Below are 19246 nucleotides of genomic sequence, written 5' to 3'. Positions count from 1 at the left end.
TATATATATATAGATGTCCAAATTGACAAAAGTAAAGTGAGAAAATGGCAAATCCACAACCATAATTGGAGATTATAAGACTCCTTCCTCTTCATCTTTATCACAGGGATCCATCCAATACTCACCACATTTGGCTTCAAGAAGATTTGAATTTGAGGATGCCTGAGCTGGGGTCAGGACCACAGCTGGTGCTCAATAAGTACGTATTTTAAGTATGACTGTACCATCTATACAAAGCAGGGAGGTAAAGTGCCTGCTTACGGTCGTCCATTCTAGGGTGTTTTCCAGTTCTCTGACTGGGTGTCTGATAATGCAATTCAATTCTGACACTAACCACTGGGAATCAGTGTCAGACTCCACAGGTTTAAGGGCTCGGTCCCGCTTCACTTCAGATACCAGTCACAAATACTAGGTCCCCAGGTTACCCACACTTCTCTCTGATTTAGCTACAAAGTCAACGAGTTCCCACAACTCCCTCCTCAGGTTCAATAATTTGCTAGAATTGTCACCGACTAATTGCCCCAAGGAACTCAAGGGAGGTTCTGGAAGCGTTTAACTATTTAAGAGGTGCAAACTCTAAACATCCTGAACCAGACTAAGCCTCACCACAAGAGCAACACCCATGACCTCTGCCTTATTTTTAATGCTAAGAACTCTCCAGGAGGAGCTTAGGCCTTATTACCTTAACCTGCAGTGTATGTGGAAGCACGTTTTCCAACTGAGCCTGTGCAAGCGAATACCCACCTCTGCCTCTTGAATGTTCATTCCCCATCCAAAATAAAAGGCCCTGCTTCCCTTTGTTGTGGGACAGCCACAACTTTTGGAATGATTCCGTGTGGCCTCCTATTTGCTGCAAATAAGTTCTGCTTTGTGTGACAACTACTTCTAGTCAGGTCTGATTTTAACTCACCAGGAGGTAAACCCACTTTTGGTTCAGAAACAGAATGGATTCTAGAACCAGGAAAACACTTTACTTACATTTATCAGTTTAGTATAAAGGATACAACTCAGGAACAGCCAGCTGGAAGAGATGCATAGAGCAAGATACGGAGGGAGGGCAGTCTGTGGACCTTCTCTGCCCTCTCCAGGCATACCACCCTCCCAGCACCTCACTGTGTGCACCACCCTGGAAGTTCTCTGAATCTCAGATCTCATTGTTCAAGAGTTTTTACAGAGTTTAATCTCCAGACCCCTCTCTTTCCTAGAGGTCAGAGGTGGGGCTAAAAGTTCCAATCCTCTAATCACTTGGTCTTTCTGGTAACCAGCCCTGTCCTGAGGCTATCTGGGGGCCCTTCCCATAAGTCACCTCATTAGCATAAACTCAGCTATGATCTAAAGAGACCTGTTATGAATAACAAAAGACACTCCAATCACTCGGGAAATTCCAGCGGTTTTAGGAGCTCTGTGCCAGGAACCAGGTACAAAAACCAAATGTATTTCTTAGTATACCACATCTAGCAATAACTGAGTCTCAACTTCCCATTCATTCTCCTCAAAGGCATTCTCTACAGGGATTCCACATCTCTTCTCCTGCCCAGTACAACAGATGGTGCAGGCACAGGATTGCCAGTCAATCTGGGAACGCTGTGAGGGCCCCGCTCACCCATGGAGACTGGCCATGGCTACTAATCTTCTCCAAGTTCCTTTCATTTTCACAGAATGTTACTCAAAGACCCAGAGGGCATGATGGCAACAGTGACTTCAGTAGGAGGTATGCAGTTATTACTTCTGATCCCCCGATCCTCTGTTTTGAAGACTTGAGCTTTCTGGGGAATGCAAGTGCTTCCTAGAACGAGCTCCACTCTTACTGATGGAGATATTTGTCCCCATTTTACAGATGAAAAGATTGAGGCCACAGAGGGAAGGGGCTGACACTCTGGAAACAAGGCTGATTTTTAGGCATCAAAATCACCTAGTGTCCCCTCCTAACTCTAGGAACCATACCAAAAAACATCTAAGAAAGGAAACTGGGATCTTGGAGTCTGAGGAAGGAAGGTCTGAGAAAAATGAGGGTAAGGGTCCATCAGTTGAGGGAGGGAGCTGAAGATCTAATGTGTTCAGTCACTGGAGATCAGGGGGAAAAAAAACACAGATTTTAAAGAGATATGCTTTTGGTCACCTAATTAATCAAGCAATTATGAAGTCTGCTCAGTAGGCTAGTTATGAAGGTTGTTGTGTCAGAAAGCTAGGCAGGCAGGTAAATGGATAGAAAGAGAAATGTTCAGCCAGCCCATCAGCCTATGATATAAAAGGGAAGTTGGGGCTGAGCACTGAAGAAGATGGTTCAGTGAATTAGTTATCTATTGTGTCATCTCAAAATTCTACTGGAGCTAAAAGATCCACTTCCAAGCTCACCCACGTGGTTGTTGACAGGTTTCAAATACCCTGCAGGTGGTTAACTAAGGGCCTCAGTCATCACCATGCCATGTGGGCCTCTCCAAATGGCTGGTCACAATATGGCATCTTGCTTCCCCCAGTGAGAGCGATAAGCAGAGAACAGAGGGAGGGATAGGGGAGGGGAGGGGATGGCAGAGGACAGAAGACAAGAGAGACCACCCAAGATGGAAGCCACAGTCTTTTTGTAACCTAATCTTGGGAGTGATATTCCATCACTTCTATTGTATTTGTGTTAGAACAGAGTCAATAAGTCCACCCACAATAAGAGGGAGGGAATTACAAAAGGGCACAAACATCAGAAGGTTGGCAACATTAAGGACCATCGAGCAAGTGCCACATATAGCAAGGAGAAGACCCACTGCAAAAACAAAGCACCATCTTTATTTTGTATAAAATGCAATAAATACTACTGCTGACAGCTACTTTCCTTAAATTAACTCAAGCTTGACCTATTAATAATTTTGTAGTTCCATATTTTACTTGTGGGTGTTAGAAATTCCATTTACAGCGTTGATACTTTTACTGTAAAATGAGGTTTGCAAACACTTTCTATAAAGGGCAAGATAGCAAATATTTTAGGCTTTGTGGGCCAACTATTGTTTCTGTTACATAGTCTTCATTTTTTTGGTTTTACAAATCTTTGAAACTGTAAAAACTATTCTTACAATATGGGCCACAGAAAAACAGGCTATAGGCCAGATTTGGCATGCAGCTAAAGTTTGCTGATCTCTGCTTTAAATAGTCAACTATTTTTTAAAGACTTTTTAAAAAATTTATGTTAACCTACATATTTACTATTTCCAGAATTTGATAATTCTTTCTATAGAATCAAGTATCCATCTGGTATCATTTATCATATTCTTGAAAAACTTTCTTTACATAGCATATAGTACAGCTCTGTTTCCAATTAATTCTCTCAAATTTTGTTTATGTGAAAAGTATTTCACCTTGATTTTTTAAAGATATTTTTGCTGAGTGGAGAATTCTTGGTTAACTATTTTTTCTTTCAGCATTATTGCCTTCTACTTGTTGAAGAATAACATCTGTATTATCTTTGTTGTTCTGTGTCTATTTTCTCTAACTGCTTTTAAGATTTTATTCTGTATGACTGGCTCGCAGCAATTTGATCATGATGTGTCTTGGTGAGGTTTTCTTTCTGTTTATCTTGCTGGGGGTATCATTGACCTATTTGGATCTATGAGTGTATAGTTTTCATCAAATTTGGAAAAATTCTGGCCATTGGGTCCTTTTTTTTTTTTTTGGTGAGGAAGATTGGCCCTGAGTTAACATCTGTTACCAATCTTCCTCTTTTTGCTTGAGGAAGTTTGTCACTGTGCTAACATCTGTGCCAATCTTCCTCTATTTTGTACATGGGATGCTGCCACAGCATGGCTCAATGAGCGGTGTGTAGGTCCACGTCCAGGATCTGAACTCACAAACCCCGAGGCCCTGAAGCACAGTGTGTGAACTTAACCACTATACCACTGGGCTGGCTCCTGGCCATTAGTTCTTAAAATATTTTTTTCCCTCACCCTATCCCTGCCCTGGGACTCCATTTACGTGTCTGTTAAACCACATTATATTGTCCTACAGTTCACCTAGGCTCTGTTTTCTCTCCTGGACTCCTCTCGTTTTTGTGCTTTAGATAGTTTCTATTGCTGTCTTCAAGTTCACTGAACCTCTTTTCTGCAGTGGAAATCCCATCCACTGTATTTTTCATCTGTGGAATTCCACTCGGTCTTTTTAATATCTTCAATCTCTCTGTTTATTGTCATGTTTTCCCTTACAAATGTGAATATATTTTAAATGATTAACACCTGTTTTAAGCTCCTTTTCTGTTAGTTATGAGGCTGTTTCTATAGGCTGATTATTCTTGTGGCTTGGATCACATTTTATAGCTTTTTTGTAAGTCTACGAATATGCTGCATGCCTGCCCTTGTGATTATATTGTTGAGTGCTGGGTTTTATTATAATGCTTGGGTTTTTTTTTTACTTTGTCTCTAAACAATTATTTGTAGGTCACTTTAATTTTTTCAGGGCTTGTATTTAAGCTTTTGCAGAGTTAATCTAGAGCGGGTTTTCTTCCACCAAAGGCTAGAGAAAGCCACCAAAAGGCATGATCCATTTGTTGTATCTACTGAATGCTCGTGTATTCAGAGGTCTCTCTGCTTTGCCTGGTGAGAACCAGAATGATTTCCCAGCTCCTGGTGAGCCATGGGAATTATTCAGCAAAGAGCTTCCTAGGAATTGCTTTTTGCTCAGCATGTGTTCCTTGCCCAGCCTACTGGATCTTTACCTTCACATACACAGCCAACTAGTTTTCTAGTTGTTTCACAGATTATTTACAGGATTTTAGTTGTTTCCAGCAGAACAAGAGTTACTTCTTCAAGGGTGGAAGAAAAAATTCCTCTTAATAATTTTGTACCTAACCTTTGCATATTTTATTATTCGATGAGGCTGATGCTAAATTAGTTCAAACATTTATAAAAACACAATTTGAATTCTTTATTGAAGAATTTAGTAAAAATAGTCATACCTATTTATATATGCTAACAGACTCAAGATTTTTACATAGTAATTTAAACTTCAGAAATATTTTAAGAAGAAATACAGATGGCCAACAGGCATATGAAAAGATGTTCAACATCATTAGCTATCAGGGACATGCAAATCAAAACTACAATGAGGTATCACCTCACTCCGGTCAGAATGGCTATAATTAACAAGACAGGAAACAACAAATGTCGGAGAGGGTGTGGAGAGAAGGGAACCCTTGTTCACTGCTGGTGGCAGTGCCAACTGGTGCAGCCACTATGGAAAGCAGTATGGAGTATCCTCAGAAAATTAAGGATAGATCTCCCATATGATCCAGCTATTCCACTGCTGGGTATTTATCCAAAGAACTTGAAAACACAAAGACATAAAGATACTTGCACCCCTATGTTCATTGCGGCATTATACACAATAGCCAAGACTTGGAAGCAACCTAGGTGCCCATCAAGGGACGAATGGATTAAGAAGATGTGGTATTTATACACGATGGACTACTACTCAGCCATAAGAAATGACGAAATCCGGCCATTTGTGACAACATGGATGGACCTTGAGGGTATTATGCTGAGTGAAATAAGTCAGAGGGAGAAAGTCAAATATCATATGATCTCACTCATAAGTAGAAGATAAAAACGACAAAAAAAAAAAACACATAGCATTGGAGATTGGACTGGTGGTTACCATAGGGGAAGGGGGGAAGGGGAGGGCAAAAGGGGTGATTAGGGTCACACGTGAGGGGATGCACTATAATTAGTGTTCGGGTGGTGAACATGATGTAATGTATCCAGAATTTGAAATATGATGTACATCCGAAAAAAAATAAAAACTAAGAAGCCAAAAAAAAAAGACATTTTAAGTATATATATTGTGTTTTTACACTGTAAATATATGCAGCTACTTGTAGTTCAGACAAGATGGTATATACTCATTTCTTCCCTGCTCCCCTCTGCTAAGTACAGCTATAGACTCTGGGAGGCAACCAAAGGAGAACTCTAAAATGTGGTGAGAAGGCAAACCGGTGTGGGGCCCAGAACTGAAGGAACGGCACGGGGCAGGGAGTCTCTTACATCCCCCACACAACAGGAAAAGGTGACCCAGGCCCAGTGTTTTCCCACCTCCAATCTAGCAACAGAAGCAAGCGCAGTAGGCTCATTCCTCCCCTCGACTGAACACAAGCCCACCTGACAACACCAGGTGAGCCCAGCACTAATAGCAAGGAGTATCAATTGGGAGCCCCACTAACAATGAATGGCCAGAGGAAGCCTGCTTCTTTCCCACTTGAGTCTCTCCTCCTTCATCAAGAGTTCCTACACCTTTAGGTGGCACCAGAAGAAGGGACTCCACCACAACAAGCAGACCAGTCTTAGAAGATTCTTGGTCTCCATGGGCCTAAGACTTCCCTTCCCCACCCAGAGACATCAGAGTGGCTGGGCAGGATCAAGAGGACTCCACCATAACAAGCAACCTGGCCTGGGAATCTTCCTTTTCCTCATGGTGTGCAGACTCCCCCTCCCACCGAGAGATTCCAGAGCAGCTGGGCAGCATTGCCAAAAGCAATTCTGCCATAACAAGAGGTCTGGCCCAGGAAGCTTCTTCATACCTGTGGGGCAGGGCCACCCTCAGCACACAGAGAAACCTGGTGGCCCAGCCTAAGGAAAGCCCTTTACTCCCTCAAGCAATACTAGCAAGGACCAGTAGGAGCCCCAATGATTCCAAACAGATCAAGGATCTATCATTGGACCCACAACCACACTGGCCACAAAGTAGGCCAGGACCAGCACACTAAACCTAAACAGGGTGACTGCCTGCTAAAAGAAAAGATTTAAATAGGACCCAGAGTCTTCTAACAGCATAGGAAAAAATATCCAAGATACAGTGGAAAGTCATACATCATACCAAGAACCAGGAAAAATCGCAAACTGAACAAGAAAAAACAATCAACTGGCATCAACAGAGGCGAATCAGATGTTCCAATTATCTGACAAGGACTTCAAAGCAGCCATAATAAAAAGCCTTCAAAAATCAATTACAAATTCTCTTGATATAAATGAAAAAATAGAAAATAGCAAAGAAACAGAGGTTATAAAACTGAACTAAATGAAAATTATAGAGGTGAAAAATACAATAACACAAATACAAACTTGCTGAATGGGCTCAATAGACTGGTGCATTGAGTCTCCTCGGGCTGCCACACCAAAGTACCACACACTGCATGGCTTATTCTCTCACAGGTCTGGTGGCCAGAATTCTGAAATCAAAATGGTGTCAAGGCCAGGCTCCTTCCAAAGCTTATAGGCGAGGATCCTTTCTGGCCTCTTCCAGCTACTGGTAGTCTCAGGCATTCCTTGGCTGTGACAGGGTAACTCCCTTCTCTGCCTCTATCTTCTTGTGTTTCCTCTTGTGTCTGTGTCTCTTTTCCCTTCTCACAGGGTAACAGTCATACTGGATTGAGGTTCACCCTAAGAACCTCATCTGAACTTGATATATATATATAAATCTCTACATATATCCTATTGGTTCTATTTCTCTGGAGAACACTAATATACCAGTACATCATGTCCAGATTTCAATTAAAATTACAGGATATACTAAAAGACAAAAAAGGACAGTTTGAAAAGACAGAGCAAGCATCAGAACCAGACTCAGATATGGCAGAGATCTTGGAATTACTAGACCAAGAATTTAAAACAACTATGATTAATCTCCTAAGAGTGCTAATGGAAAAAATGAACAACATGCAAGAACAGATGAGTAAGGTAAGCAGAGAGATGGAAACTCTAAGAAAGAATCAAAAACAAATGCTAGAAATCAAAAACACTGCAACAGAAATGAAGAATGCCTTTATGGGCTCATCAAGAGACTGGACATGGCTGAGGAAAGGATCACTGAGTGAGCTTGAAGAAATGTCAATAGAAACTTCCAAAACTGAAATGCAAGGAGAAAAAACAGAACAGAAGATCCAAGAACTGTTGGACAATTACAAAGGGTGTTATACTGAATAAGGTAAACTTCAGAACAAAGAAAATTACTACAAAGAGGGATATTACATAACGAATGATAAAAGGAGCAATGCACCAGAAAGACATAACATTCAGAAATCCTAAATGCAAATGAACCAACTGGAAGAGCCTCAAAATACATAAAGCATAAAAATATGATAAAGCTAAAAAAGCCCAAATCCATAATTATAATTGAGAACTTCAACACCTCAATCTCGGCAATTGACAGAACAGACAAAATTCATAATTATAAAGCTCCCAAAAAAGACATCTCCAGACCAAGATTCACTGGAGAATCTACCAAACATTAAAAGAATAATTAACACCAATTAGACATTCTTTTCCAAAAAACAGAAGAGGGACACTTTCCAACTCATTTTATGAGGCTAACATCAGCCTAATACCAAAACCAGCTATACAGTAAGGAAAAAGAAAACTACAGACCAGTACCTCTCCTGAACTTACACATAAAAATCTGTAACAAAATATTAGCAAACGAATGCAACGGTGTGTAAAAAGTATTATATACCATGATCAAGAGGGATTTACTCCAAGTAGTAAGGTTAGCTAAACATCAGAAAATTCATAATATAATCTACCATATAAACAGGCTAATGAAGAAAAACCATATGATCATATCAAATGCAGAAAAAGTATTTAACAAAATCCAACACCTGGACAAACTGAGCAAGTTAGGAAGAGAAGGTGTGCAGAAAAGGGTTAACAAAGCAAGCCTGGGATTAACATCGTTAGGAAGACCTGCTCACAAGGCTGGCCTGTGGCTGGCCCCGGGGAGCTTGGATCTCAGGAGTGCTCCCATCTTTCCCTCATAAGAATGGCTCACTGTGCCTAAATTGTGAGTGCAGACAATATGACTTATTCTGAACACCTGCTTTCCTTCTGGACATCTGGAACTTTGGCATGTGTCAGGCACAGTACCTTGGGCACTGAGTCTCTAACAAGTTTCCCTGGTAGACAACACTTTGCATATATTGTCACAATTTGATGCCAGAGGAATTAAGCGCATCCTGTGTGACTCCCCTGGGAGAGGACTCTTGGAAACATGTACCTCTTTTCCATTGGACTTCACCCCATGTACTTGTTCCCTTTGCTGATTTTGCTTTGTATCCTCTCACTGAAACAAATCTTAGCCATGAGTACGACTATATGCTGAGTCCTGTAAGTCCGCCAAGCAAAGCACCAAACCTAGGAGTGGTCTTGGGGACACTCAACACAGAAGGAAATTACCTCAACCTAGTAAAAAGAATCGATAAAATATCCACAGCTAACATCACACTTAATGTTGAAAGACAATGCTTTTCCCCTAATATGGGGAACAAGCAAAGGTGTCTACTCTCACCACTCTCATTCAGCATAGTATCGGAAGGTCTAGTCAGTGCAATAAGGAAAAGAGAGATAAAAGCATACAGAGTGTAAAGGAAGGAATAAAACTCTACTTGCAGATAACAGGATAGTCTACCCACAAAATCGCAAGGAATCTGCAAAAAAACTTCCTAGAACTAATAAGTGAGTTCAGCAAGATCACAGGGTACAAGATAAACACAAAAAAAATCAATCGTATTTCTATAAATCAACAACGAACATGCAGAAACCAAAACTTAAAACACATTACCATTTACAACTGTTCCAAAGAAAATTAAATACGTAGGTATACACTTAACAAAACATGTACAGGATATGCATGCTGAAAATTACAAAATGCTAATAAAAGACATCAAAGATCTAAATAAATGAAGAGATGCACCATGCTCATGGATTGGAAGACTCAACAAAGTAAACAGATCAACACTCCCCAAGTTGATTTACAAATGTAATATCAAAATCCCAGTAAGGTTTTTTGTACAAATAGACAAGCTTATTCTAAAATAAACATGGGAAAGAACAGGCCCTATCTAGAACAGGTAAAACAATCTTGACAAAGAACAAAGTGGGGAAAATCACTCTACATGATATTAAGACTTACTATATATAGCAACAGTAATCCAGACAATATCGTATTGGTGGTGAGACAGACACAGATCAACAGAAGAGAAGAGAGAATCCAAAGACCCACACAAATATGCTGATTTTTGGCAAAGATGCAAAATTAACTCAATGGAGGGATAGCCTTTTCAATAAAAGGTACTGGGACAATTGGATATCCAAAGGCCAAAAAAATGAACCTTGACCTAAACCCCACTCCTAACACAAAAATTAACTCAAAATGGATTGTGGACTAACATGTAAGAAGTAAAACTATAAAACTTTTCTTAAAAAATAAGAGAAAATCTTCACAATCAAGAGCTAGGCAAAAAATTCTTAGACTTGACATCAAAAGCATAATCTGCTAAAGGAAAAATTAATAAGTTGGACTCCATAAAAATTAAAAATTTTCCCTCTGTGAAAGACCATGTAAAGGGAATGAAAAGACAAGCTACAGACTAGGCAAAAGTATTTGCAAATCACATGTCTGACAAAAAATTAGTATCTAGAAAATATAAAGAACTCTCAAAACTCAACAGTAAAAATACAATCCAAATTAAAAACAGGCAAAAGACAGGAATAGACATTTCACTGAAGAGGATCAACAAATGGCAAATAAGCACATGGAAAGATGTTCAACACTAGCCGTCAGGGAGATGCAGATTAAGCCACAATGATATATCACCATACACCAAGCAGAATGGCTAAAATTTAAAAAAAAAAAGTAACACACCAAATGTGGTGTGGACAAACTAGATCACTCGTACATTGCTGGTGGGAATGTAAAACAGTACAGCCACTCTAGAAAACAGTTTTGCAGTTTCTTTAAAAACTAAACATGCAACTACCACACCATCCAGCAACTGCCCTCTTATGCATTTATCCCAAAGAAATGAAAACATGTTCACACACAAAATAATCTATACACAAGCACTCATAGCAGTTTTTTCAAAATAGCCAAAAATGGAAACAGCCCAGGTGAATGGGTAAACTGTGATACATCCATGCCAAGGAATAACAGTCCCCAATAAAAAAGAATAAGTTATTGATATACACAAAAATGTGGATGAATGAATCTTCAAGGAATTATGCTGAGAGAAAAAAGCCAACTCTAAAAGATTACGTATTGTATGACTCAATTCATACAACATTTTTTTTCTTTTTTTATCTTTTTATTTTTGGGGGGAAGATTGGCCCTGAGCTAATGTCTGTTGCCAATCTTCCTCTTTTTTTGCTTGAGGAAGACGGTCCCTGAGCTAACATCTGTGCCAGTCTTCCTCTATTTTGTACGTGGGAAGCCTTCACAGCATGGTTTCATGAGCGGTAGGTAGGTCTGCGCCCAGGATCTGAACCTGCGAAGCCCGGGCTGCTGAAGCAGAGCGCACGAACTTCACTACAATGCCACTGGGCCGGCCCCCACTCATATAACATTTTTTAAATGATAAAATTTTAGAAACGGAGAATGTGTTACTAGGTGGCAGGAGCAGGAATGAGGGAGATACTGAAGGGAGGTGGATGTGGATATAAAAGGACAACACACAGAGTCCTTGTGCTAATGGAACTGTTCTGTATCTTGAAGGTGGTGGTAGATACATGAACCCACACATGATAAAACTGCATAGAACTAAATACATACACAGAAATGAGTACAAACAAAACTGAGAAACTCTGAACTGATCAGTGGATCGTACCAATAATGTCATTATCCTGGCTGATTTTGCAAGATGTTACCACTGAGGGAAACTGGATACAGGGTACATGGGATCTCTCTGTACTATTTCTTACAACTGCATCTTGCAATCTACAATTATCTCAATAAAAATTTCAATTAAAACAAAAAAATTTACATAGGTATTAAGGTGAGACACCTTGCACATTTCATATTCATAATAAAACTCTGAAATGAAAATTTTATGAGTTGTTAAGCAACATACATGTATATTTCCTACCATGTTGGGTTCCAACAAGCAAACCTATCATGTAAAATTTCTCTTATATGGCATACTTCTACATACTCTGCAAAAGAAAAGGCCTCCATATTTTTTTACTTTTGTCGACACTGTTACATCTTCAAAACATTAATAAAGTGGTCAAATATCAATTATTTGCTATTCAATGAAATGTCACTTCTGGGTGAAAGATTTCTCATATTTATTGAGTCCCCTACCCCAATCTCAGGTTGTTTCTACTTTGCAATGAGTCTGACAAGAGGTGAAGTTTTCTGAGCTTTCAGGATGTTGACAGGGATTTCTTCTCGGTGTTGTTTCTCTGATGTTTAGTGAAGTCAGGATTCAGGTGAAAGGTTCCATTAAAGTCACAGGGTTTCTCCCTGGTGTGTGTCCTCTGATGTGTTGTAAGGGATGACTTCTGGTAGAAGGTTTTCCCACATTCATTACATTCATAGGGCTCCTCTCCTGTGTGGGTTCTCTGATGTACTGTGAGGGATGACTTGTGGTAGAAAGTTCTCCCACATTCATTACATTTATGAGGTTTCTCTCCTGTATGTGTTTTCTGATGTTCTCTCAGTTTCATTTTCACAGAGGATTTCCCACATTCATCATATTCATAGAGTTTCTCTCCTGTGTGAGTTCTCTGATGATTAATGAAGTTTGGCTTCTGGGAGAAAGTCTTCCCACATTCCCTACATTCATAAGGTTTCTCCCTTGTATGTATTCTCTGATGTACTGAGAGCTGACCCATCACTGAAGGCTTTCTGACATGTCCTACATTCATAGGGTTTCTCCCCTGTGTGTGTTCCCTGATGTACTGCAAGGCCTGACCTATATGAAAAATTTCTCCCACATTTGGTGCATTCATAGGCTTTCTCCCCTCTGTGTATCCTCTGATGTAGGACAAGAGGTTTTCCCACATTTACTACATTCACAGAGTTTTTCTCCTATATCTGTCTTCTGATTTGTAGGAAGCATTGGCTTCTTCCAAAACGAAGTAACATATTGGTTAATTTTACAGACTTTCTTTCCTATATGTGTTTCTTGATGCTGAATGAAATTTGGCATCTTGCAGAATACTTCCCAATCTTCAATACAGTCAAAGGTTTTCTCTCCTTTATACATTCACTGAAGGAGTGACTTCTTGCTGAAACTATTCTCACTTTCAATACACTCATAGTATTTCTTCCCCATGACTCTATGGTGTTTATTTAGAGCTGAATTCTCACCAACACCACCTTTCACAGTCTTTAAATTCACAGTGACTTTCCCTTGTATGAGTTCCCTGATGAACAATGAATGTTGGTCTATCAGAAAAGGTTCTCACATGTTCATTATATTCACAGGGTTTCTCCCACGAGCATGCTCTCTTATGGGTAATGAAAGTTGCCCCCTCACGGAAGGCTTTCCCACATTCATTATATTCAAAATATTCCTTCAGAGCTTGAATATCCTGATGCTGAAATAGGTCCTCATTTTGACTGATAGCTTTCCCACTTCTATCATATTTTAAAAGTTTCTCTCTGGAATGAGAATTCTTGTGCTTTGTACAGAGGCGCAATTTCTCATGTGCATTAAACTTGTCAACCTTCCTTACAAAGGACTTTCTATTACTAATAATTAATTCTGAAATATAATTCAAACTGATTCCATATGAGTCACATTTACCAGCTATTTTTCTGGATAGAACAGAGTTTGTGTCCAGATAAAATGTTTTTTCCTAATACACTATTTCCCTCCTTAGCCAGTGTTTTGTTGTTGAGAAAATCAACTTTACACAAGGGCTGGTTTTACTTTTCCTGGCTCTTCTCCATCAGGTCAACTATGCAGAAGTCTAGAAATTAAAATAACTTACTATAGTTTACAAACGTTAACACATTTCTTATGAAAGGAAGACATATTCATATGTCTTATAGCCAAGTCTTTGGCTGGGAAAGTAATCCCAAGGGTACACTGCCTTGCTCCCCTAAGTCTGGAAAAAATAACTTGCAGTAGTGGAAAATGACTGGTAAATCTGGCAACAAAACACAATAATTCGGCACTTCAAAAATGTTTATTGTGGGGATCATTTTGCAATATATACAAATATCAAATCATTATGTTGTACATCCGAAACTAATATAATGTTGTATGTCAATTATACTTCAATATAAAAAATGTGACATTCAAAAGTGGATAGAATTTGAAATAAACACAAACAAGCAATAAATGAAAAATGTTTGGATGACTGCTTGATGCTGGGATGGGGAACCTCACAGAGAATAGGATCAGCCTAACAACTCAACAAATACTAAGTAGAATCACAAGGAAAATTAATAGACAGTGATGGTGAGGGGAGATATCAAAGGAACAATTAGATTTAGAACAATTAGGTCAGGATCTAGTCATTATCTCCTGAAGCAAGAGCCTCACTAATGTACACGCTTCTATTCCGTATAACACCATCAAATTAAATTTCCGAAAGTGCTCATTTCCATTAGAGTTAAAAGGAAAATTCTATTGCCTGGGCTATATTTGCATTCTCACTGGGATTCACAAGGAATATTAATGTCCAAACGAACTACACCTTCAGGTTGTTCTTATAACAGGATCAGATGTACATCTTTATTCATCTAGGATATCATCATCTAAAACTTACAGTCTGAGAATCCACTTATACAACCAATTATACCATGCTTCTACCTGTCTCTTTACATTCATCTTCTGTTTGTCTAATAATTGTGAAAAGTCTTCTCAATTTTCTACTCTTTGCAATTAAAGGCAGAAGATAAAAATTCTGAATTCTCAACTATGTTCAATGAAGGCTAAAAAAAGAAAGAAATGACAAATAAGGTGTCTCCAGACTTCTTTCATACCTTCATCACAATTGATGCAGAACTTCAGAGAACTCAATAAGAAAACTGAAGGGTGGTATAACAATGAAGATTTACTTCACTATTGTATTATCCTTTTAAGAAATTCCATTATTTTTCTATTTTCTTATATTTTAGTCTGTTTTAGCACGGTTGTACTAACTGACGAGTAGTGTTAAAATAATTGCTAGGGTGATAGAAAAACATTTCAAAGTATGTTAAAATTAGATGACAACAATCCTATGTTTCTTAGATTTACAAATGGGACCAAGTCATCCATCTGGAAATTGCAAGATAAAATAAGTTTTATTCAATTAAAAAATAAGTAAATTCTCTCTTTGTTCATTCAGGTTAAAATTTTATTTTAATTCATAATTATAAGAGATTATGAAAGACATAAAATATCAATCCTTGCAAATAGAACTGCTTCAAAAAGAAACTCAAAAACTAAAATTGGGTACACTGAAACCCTGATGGTACACCAAGGGTTAATATTCCATTTTGTTTAATATTTGAAGTATATCACTCTTCCTTTTTATATTATAGTAATGGAATATTCCCTTACTCCTTTTTATATTTCATGTGTACTTTTCAAACACCATATACCTAGATTTGTAAAATTCCAAATTGACAATATCTGTCTTTTAACAACAGGATTTAGTCCCTTTGAATGTACTGTAATTACTGGATTATAATATCTGGATTGGTTTCCTCTGTTTCATTTAGAGTTCCCACTTGTTCTAATTTTCACTTGCTCCCCCCCCCCCCCCCCCCACCCCGGCTTCATTGTCCTTTTTTGGTCTGATCCAATATATTTTTGGTGATTTTTTTTCTTTTCCATTTTCTTCCCTTTAAAAGTTTAGAAGTTACCTATCATTTTCTTTTAGCATTTATTCATTAAATTTTACCATTTATATTTAAGTCAACATTTCTTCTAAACAATAAAAGGATTTAAGAACATGAGTCAAATCAACTGGCAAATTATTTACATGCTATCATTTGTCAATATTTTACTTTTGTCATTTTTATACCCAACAGAGCAAACATTACTACTATTTTACACAGACAATACTGTTTGAGTTTACCTATATCTTTACTTATTTCCTCCCCAAACTGCTTCTCCCCAAGTTTCCCCATCTCAGTTGATGGTATTATCAGGTGTCCAGTGCCTAGGGAAAAAAATCTTTGAGATTTTCTCTTGATTATTCTCTTTTTCTTGTATGCACAATCCAATCTAAGAGCAAATCCTGTTTTGGCTACAACTTCAAAATATAGCAAGAATCCAACCATGTCACTTGACATTCATGATTCCCAAGCCAGTGTAAGGCGGCAGGATCCCTTACACGGAGTACTGCTAACTGCCCTCCTTGACTTTACTCTTACCCTCCTCCTCGCCCCTCTGTCAGCATTTCCACTGCACAGCAGTCGAGACACACATGAATCAGATCAGCACATGTGCTCCTGTGCTCAACACCTTCCAATAGCTCCATCTCAATCAGAATAAAATTAAGGAGCTTACAATAGCGAGCATGGCCAAAGATAACAAAGGCCCAACTACCTCTCTGACATCATCTCTAACGCCCTCCCCATCACTCACTGACCTCTATCCAGCCTGGCACGCACCATCCTGTCCTGCACACCCTAAACACTCTGGCCTCAGGATCCTGGTACAGGGTATACCATCTGGCCAGAATATTCAAAATCTACTGCCTTACTCCATTCAAATCTGTTCATTATTATACTGAACCTCAAAGAGGCTCTCCCTGACCACACTTTCACAAACAGCACCACATTTCATTCTCTTTATCACTGAAACAGTCATCATATCGTTAACAGCTGTAGCCCCAGCACACAGACGAAAGTGGCATACAGTAGATGCCAATTTAATAATTATTGAAGGAATACATAATATATGATTAAAAGAAGACAACTAAAATTGATGCAGAAAGAATAATCAAATATCTAAAACAAGAGGGGCAAGGATTGGATTTTTGGAAGAAAACAAAAGGGACCATTTAGCTGTTATCTGTCAGTGTGATATATGCATCTGGGGCACGGTGGCCAATTATTCTCAGCCACTTCCAAAGTTCCTTTAACTCTAAAAAGAGTTTCCTGAAAATTTCAAAGATGCCAACATCTGAACTAAGTCGCTAACATCCAATTTCTCCCTGGGTTACAGCATCCTCTGTACTCACTCACTCACCTGGGCCTCTGGGTTTGGGACTCTTCCTCTAATATCCACGGCTCTTCTCCATGCTCCAATTTGAAAATCACTTCTGGTTTGGTAACACAATACCCTGTGAATGGGAAATGACACAGGACTTGGACCAGGTAGCATGAGGTTCGAGATTTTTAAAGGAGGACAAAGGTGCGCCTGCAGAAAAATAGGTCCACTTGAACATTTCACTGGAGAAGAGAACACAAATTGTTGTTCTTTTCTTTCTTCTTCTTCTTCTTTTTTTTTTTAGTGAGGAAGATTGGCCCTGAACTAACATCTGTCACCAATCTTCCTCTTTTTGCTTGAGGAAGATTGTCGCTGAGCTAACATCCGAGCCAATCTTCCCCTATTTTGTACATGGGACACTGCCACAGCACGGCTTGATGAGTGGTGTATAGGTCTGCGCCCAGGATCCAAACCCACCTACTCCAGGCCACTAAAGCAGAGCACACAAACTCAAACACTATGCCACCGGGTTGGCCCCATAAATGTTCTTCATAGTGCCCGAAAGGGATCAATTGCCTTTGACTCTGGAATTTCAAATCTATAAATCACTAATCTCTACAAAGAAACCACATATATCAGCAGAGAAAAAGGAAAAAATGTTATTTGGAGTTACAAATTATACATTCCCTACCCCCTGAGACGAGGTGGCTGTAGTTCTCCAGCATCACGTCCCTGTACAGGGTCCTCTGAGCAGGGTCCAGGTGCCACCACTCCTCCTGGGCGAAGTCCACAGTCACGTTCTTGAATGACACTGACCCCTGAAACAACACATTTGTGTTCAATCTATAGTGACGAGAACTGGACAGCATGCAACATGTTGGAGATCTAACACATTATCATGTTCACAGCTAATAGTTGCAGAGAAAAAGCTATATAGGATCTCTTCTGTCAGTATTACACGTTGTGGGAAAATAAGAAATCACAGTACAAGGACTTGCCAGTGTATTAACTTCTTAATTCTTACAAACAGTATACAAGGTCCTGCCAATGTGACAGGAACTGTCCCAATTTCTGGGAATGTAAACATGAATAAAGAATAATTCTGTTCTCAAGTGGTTTATAATCAGGTCAGAAAACATTTAAACATATATATCTGCAATAAATTTTCCAAAAGCAATACTACAAGTCTCTGAAAGGTAGACAGGTAGTTGCGAAAAGGGAAGAAAAGCTAAGTTCAAAATGGAACTTAACGTAATATCAGGTTGAGCTTTATTGAGGAGTAAAGCTGTAAGTCTTGATACATAAATCATGTGTTCTTTATAAATATGAGCCAACTACGTAGATAAGGCATAGCAGCACTAAAAAATATTTGATAAGTTAATGAAAATGCATGATAGCAGAATAGGGCTTGAGATGTATCAAGATAAAGCCTCAAAGATATAATCAGAAGCGAGATTAAAAGTAACTGGAGACATGTTCCTACAGTTAGGGGTTCCAGAATATTTGATCTTTTACCCCTTAATTAAAATATGAGCACTCTCCCAGCATAGTTATTTATACGTTTATATGTACGTAAAATCTCATTCTTATTTTTTTTAATACAAATATCTGCATATAGATATGCTAGCAATTCCTTCCCACACTCCAACAGCTTTTCTCGGGCAGCCCCTGGGACAGTGTTCTCAAAGTGTGGACATAAGTCAACAACAGTGGCATCACCCGGGAACTTGTTAGAAATCCAAATTCTCAGGCCCCATCCCAGACCTACCATGGTGGCCAGCTTCCAAAATGGTCATCAGTGATTCTCACTTCCTGCGATTCATGCCCTTGTGCAATCCTCTCCCACATTAAATAGGGCTGACCTCTGTAACCAATAGGATGTTGCAGAAATCACAGAATATCACTAATGAGGTCACGTCACAGAGGAATATTGTTGCTTCCACTTTGTTCCTTCTTGGATCACTGCCTCTGGGGAAAGCCAGCTGCCATGTCATGAAGACAGTCAAGCAGCCCTATGGAGAGGTCCACCTGGGGAGGAAATGAAGCCTTCTGCTGAACAGCAGCACTAATCTGCCAGGTATGTGAGCGAGCCAATATGGAAGCAATTCCTCCAGGCCCAGTCAAGCCTTGAGATGGCTGCAGCCTCATGAGACCCTAGCCAGAATTACCCTGCTTTGAAACCACTTGTAAATAGGTGACCCAGTAAAACTACATTAGATAGTAAATGTTTGTTGTTGTCTTAAGCTGCTAAGTTTTTGGATAATTTCTTACATAGCATTAGATAACTAATACATCTAATAAACAGATACTCTGAGGATGAGACTTAACAAAGAGAGTTTTAACAAGCCC

At 39.1% G+C, this 19246-nt stretch overlaps 1 protein-coding gene across 6 annotated transcripts in view; it reads right to left on the bottom strand.

The window, feature by feature from the left end:
• Window positions 1-19246, bottom strand: part of LOC124235547 (zinc finger protein 180-like) — a 118508-nt gene that overhangs the window by 55267 nt on the left and 43995 nt on the right. For 5 of the 6 annotated variants that reach the window (XM_046653735.1, XM_046653731.1, XM_046653734.1 and 2 more), the window contains exons 4-5: window positions 17589-17715; window positions 16937-17030 (exon numbers count right to left, since the gene is read on the bottom strand). In XM_046653735.1, the coding sequence (XP_046509691.1) occupies window positions 16937-17030; window positions 17589-17715 (221 nt within the window). Of the gene's footprint in view, window positions 1-16936; window positions 17031-17588; window positions 17716-19246 lie in introns of those variants that run through there. The other variant, XR_006887516.1, reaches the window with a different exon arrangement.

This window comes from Equus quagga, chromosome 2 (genome assembly GCF_021613505.1).
Source record: "Equus quagga isolate Etosha38 chromosome 2, UCLA_HA_Equagga_1.0, whole genome shotgun sequence".
Classification (NCBI taxonomy): domain Eukaryota; kingdom Metazoa; phylum Chordata; class Mammalia; order Perissodactyla; family Equidae; genus Equus; species Equus quagga.
The sequence above is the reverse complement of the archived record's forward strand: the minus strand, read 5'-3'. Positions and strand labels throughout refer to the sequence as shown.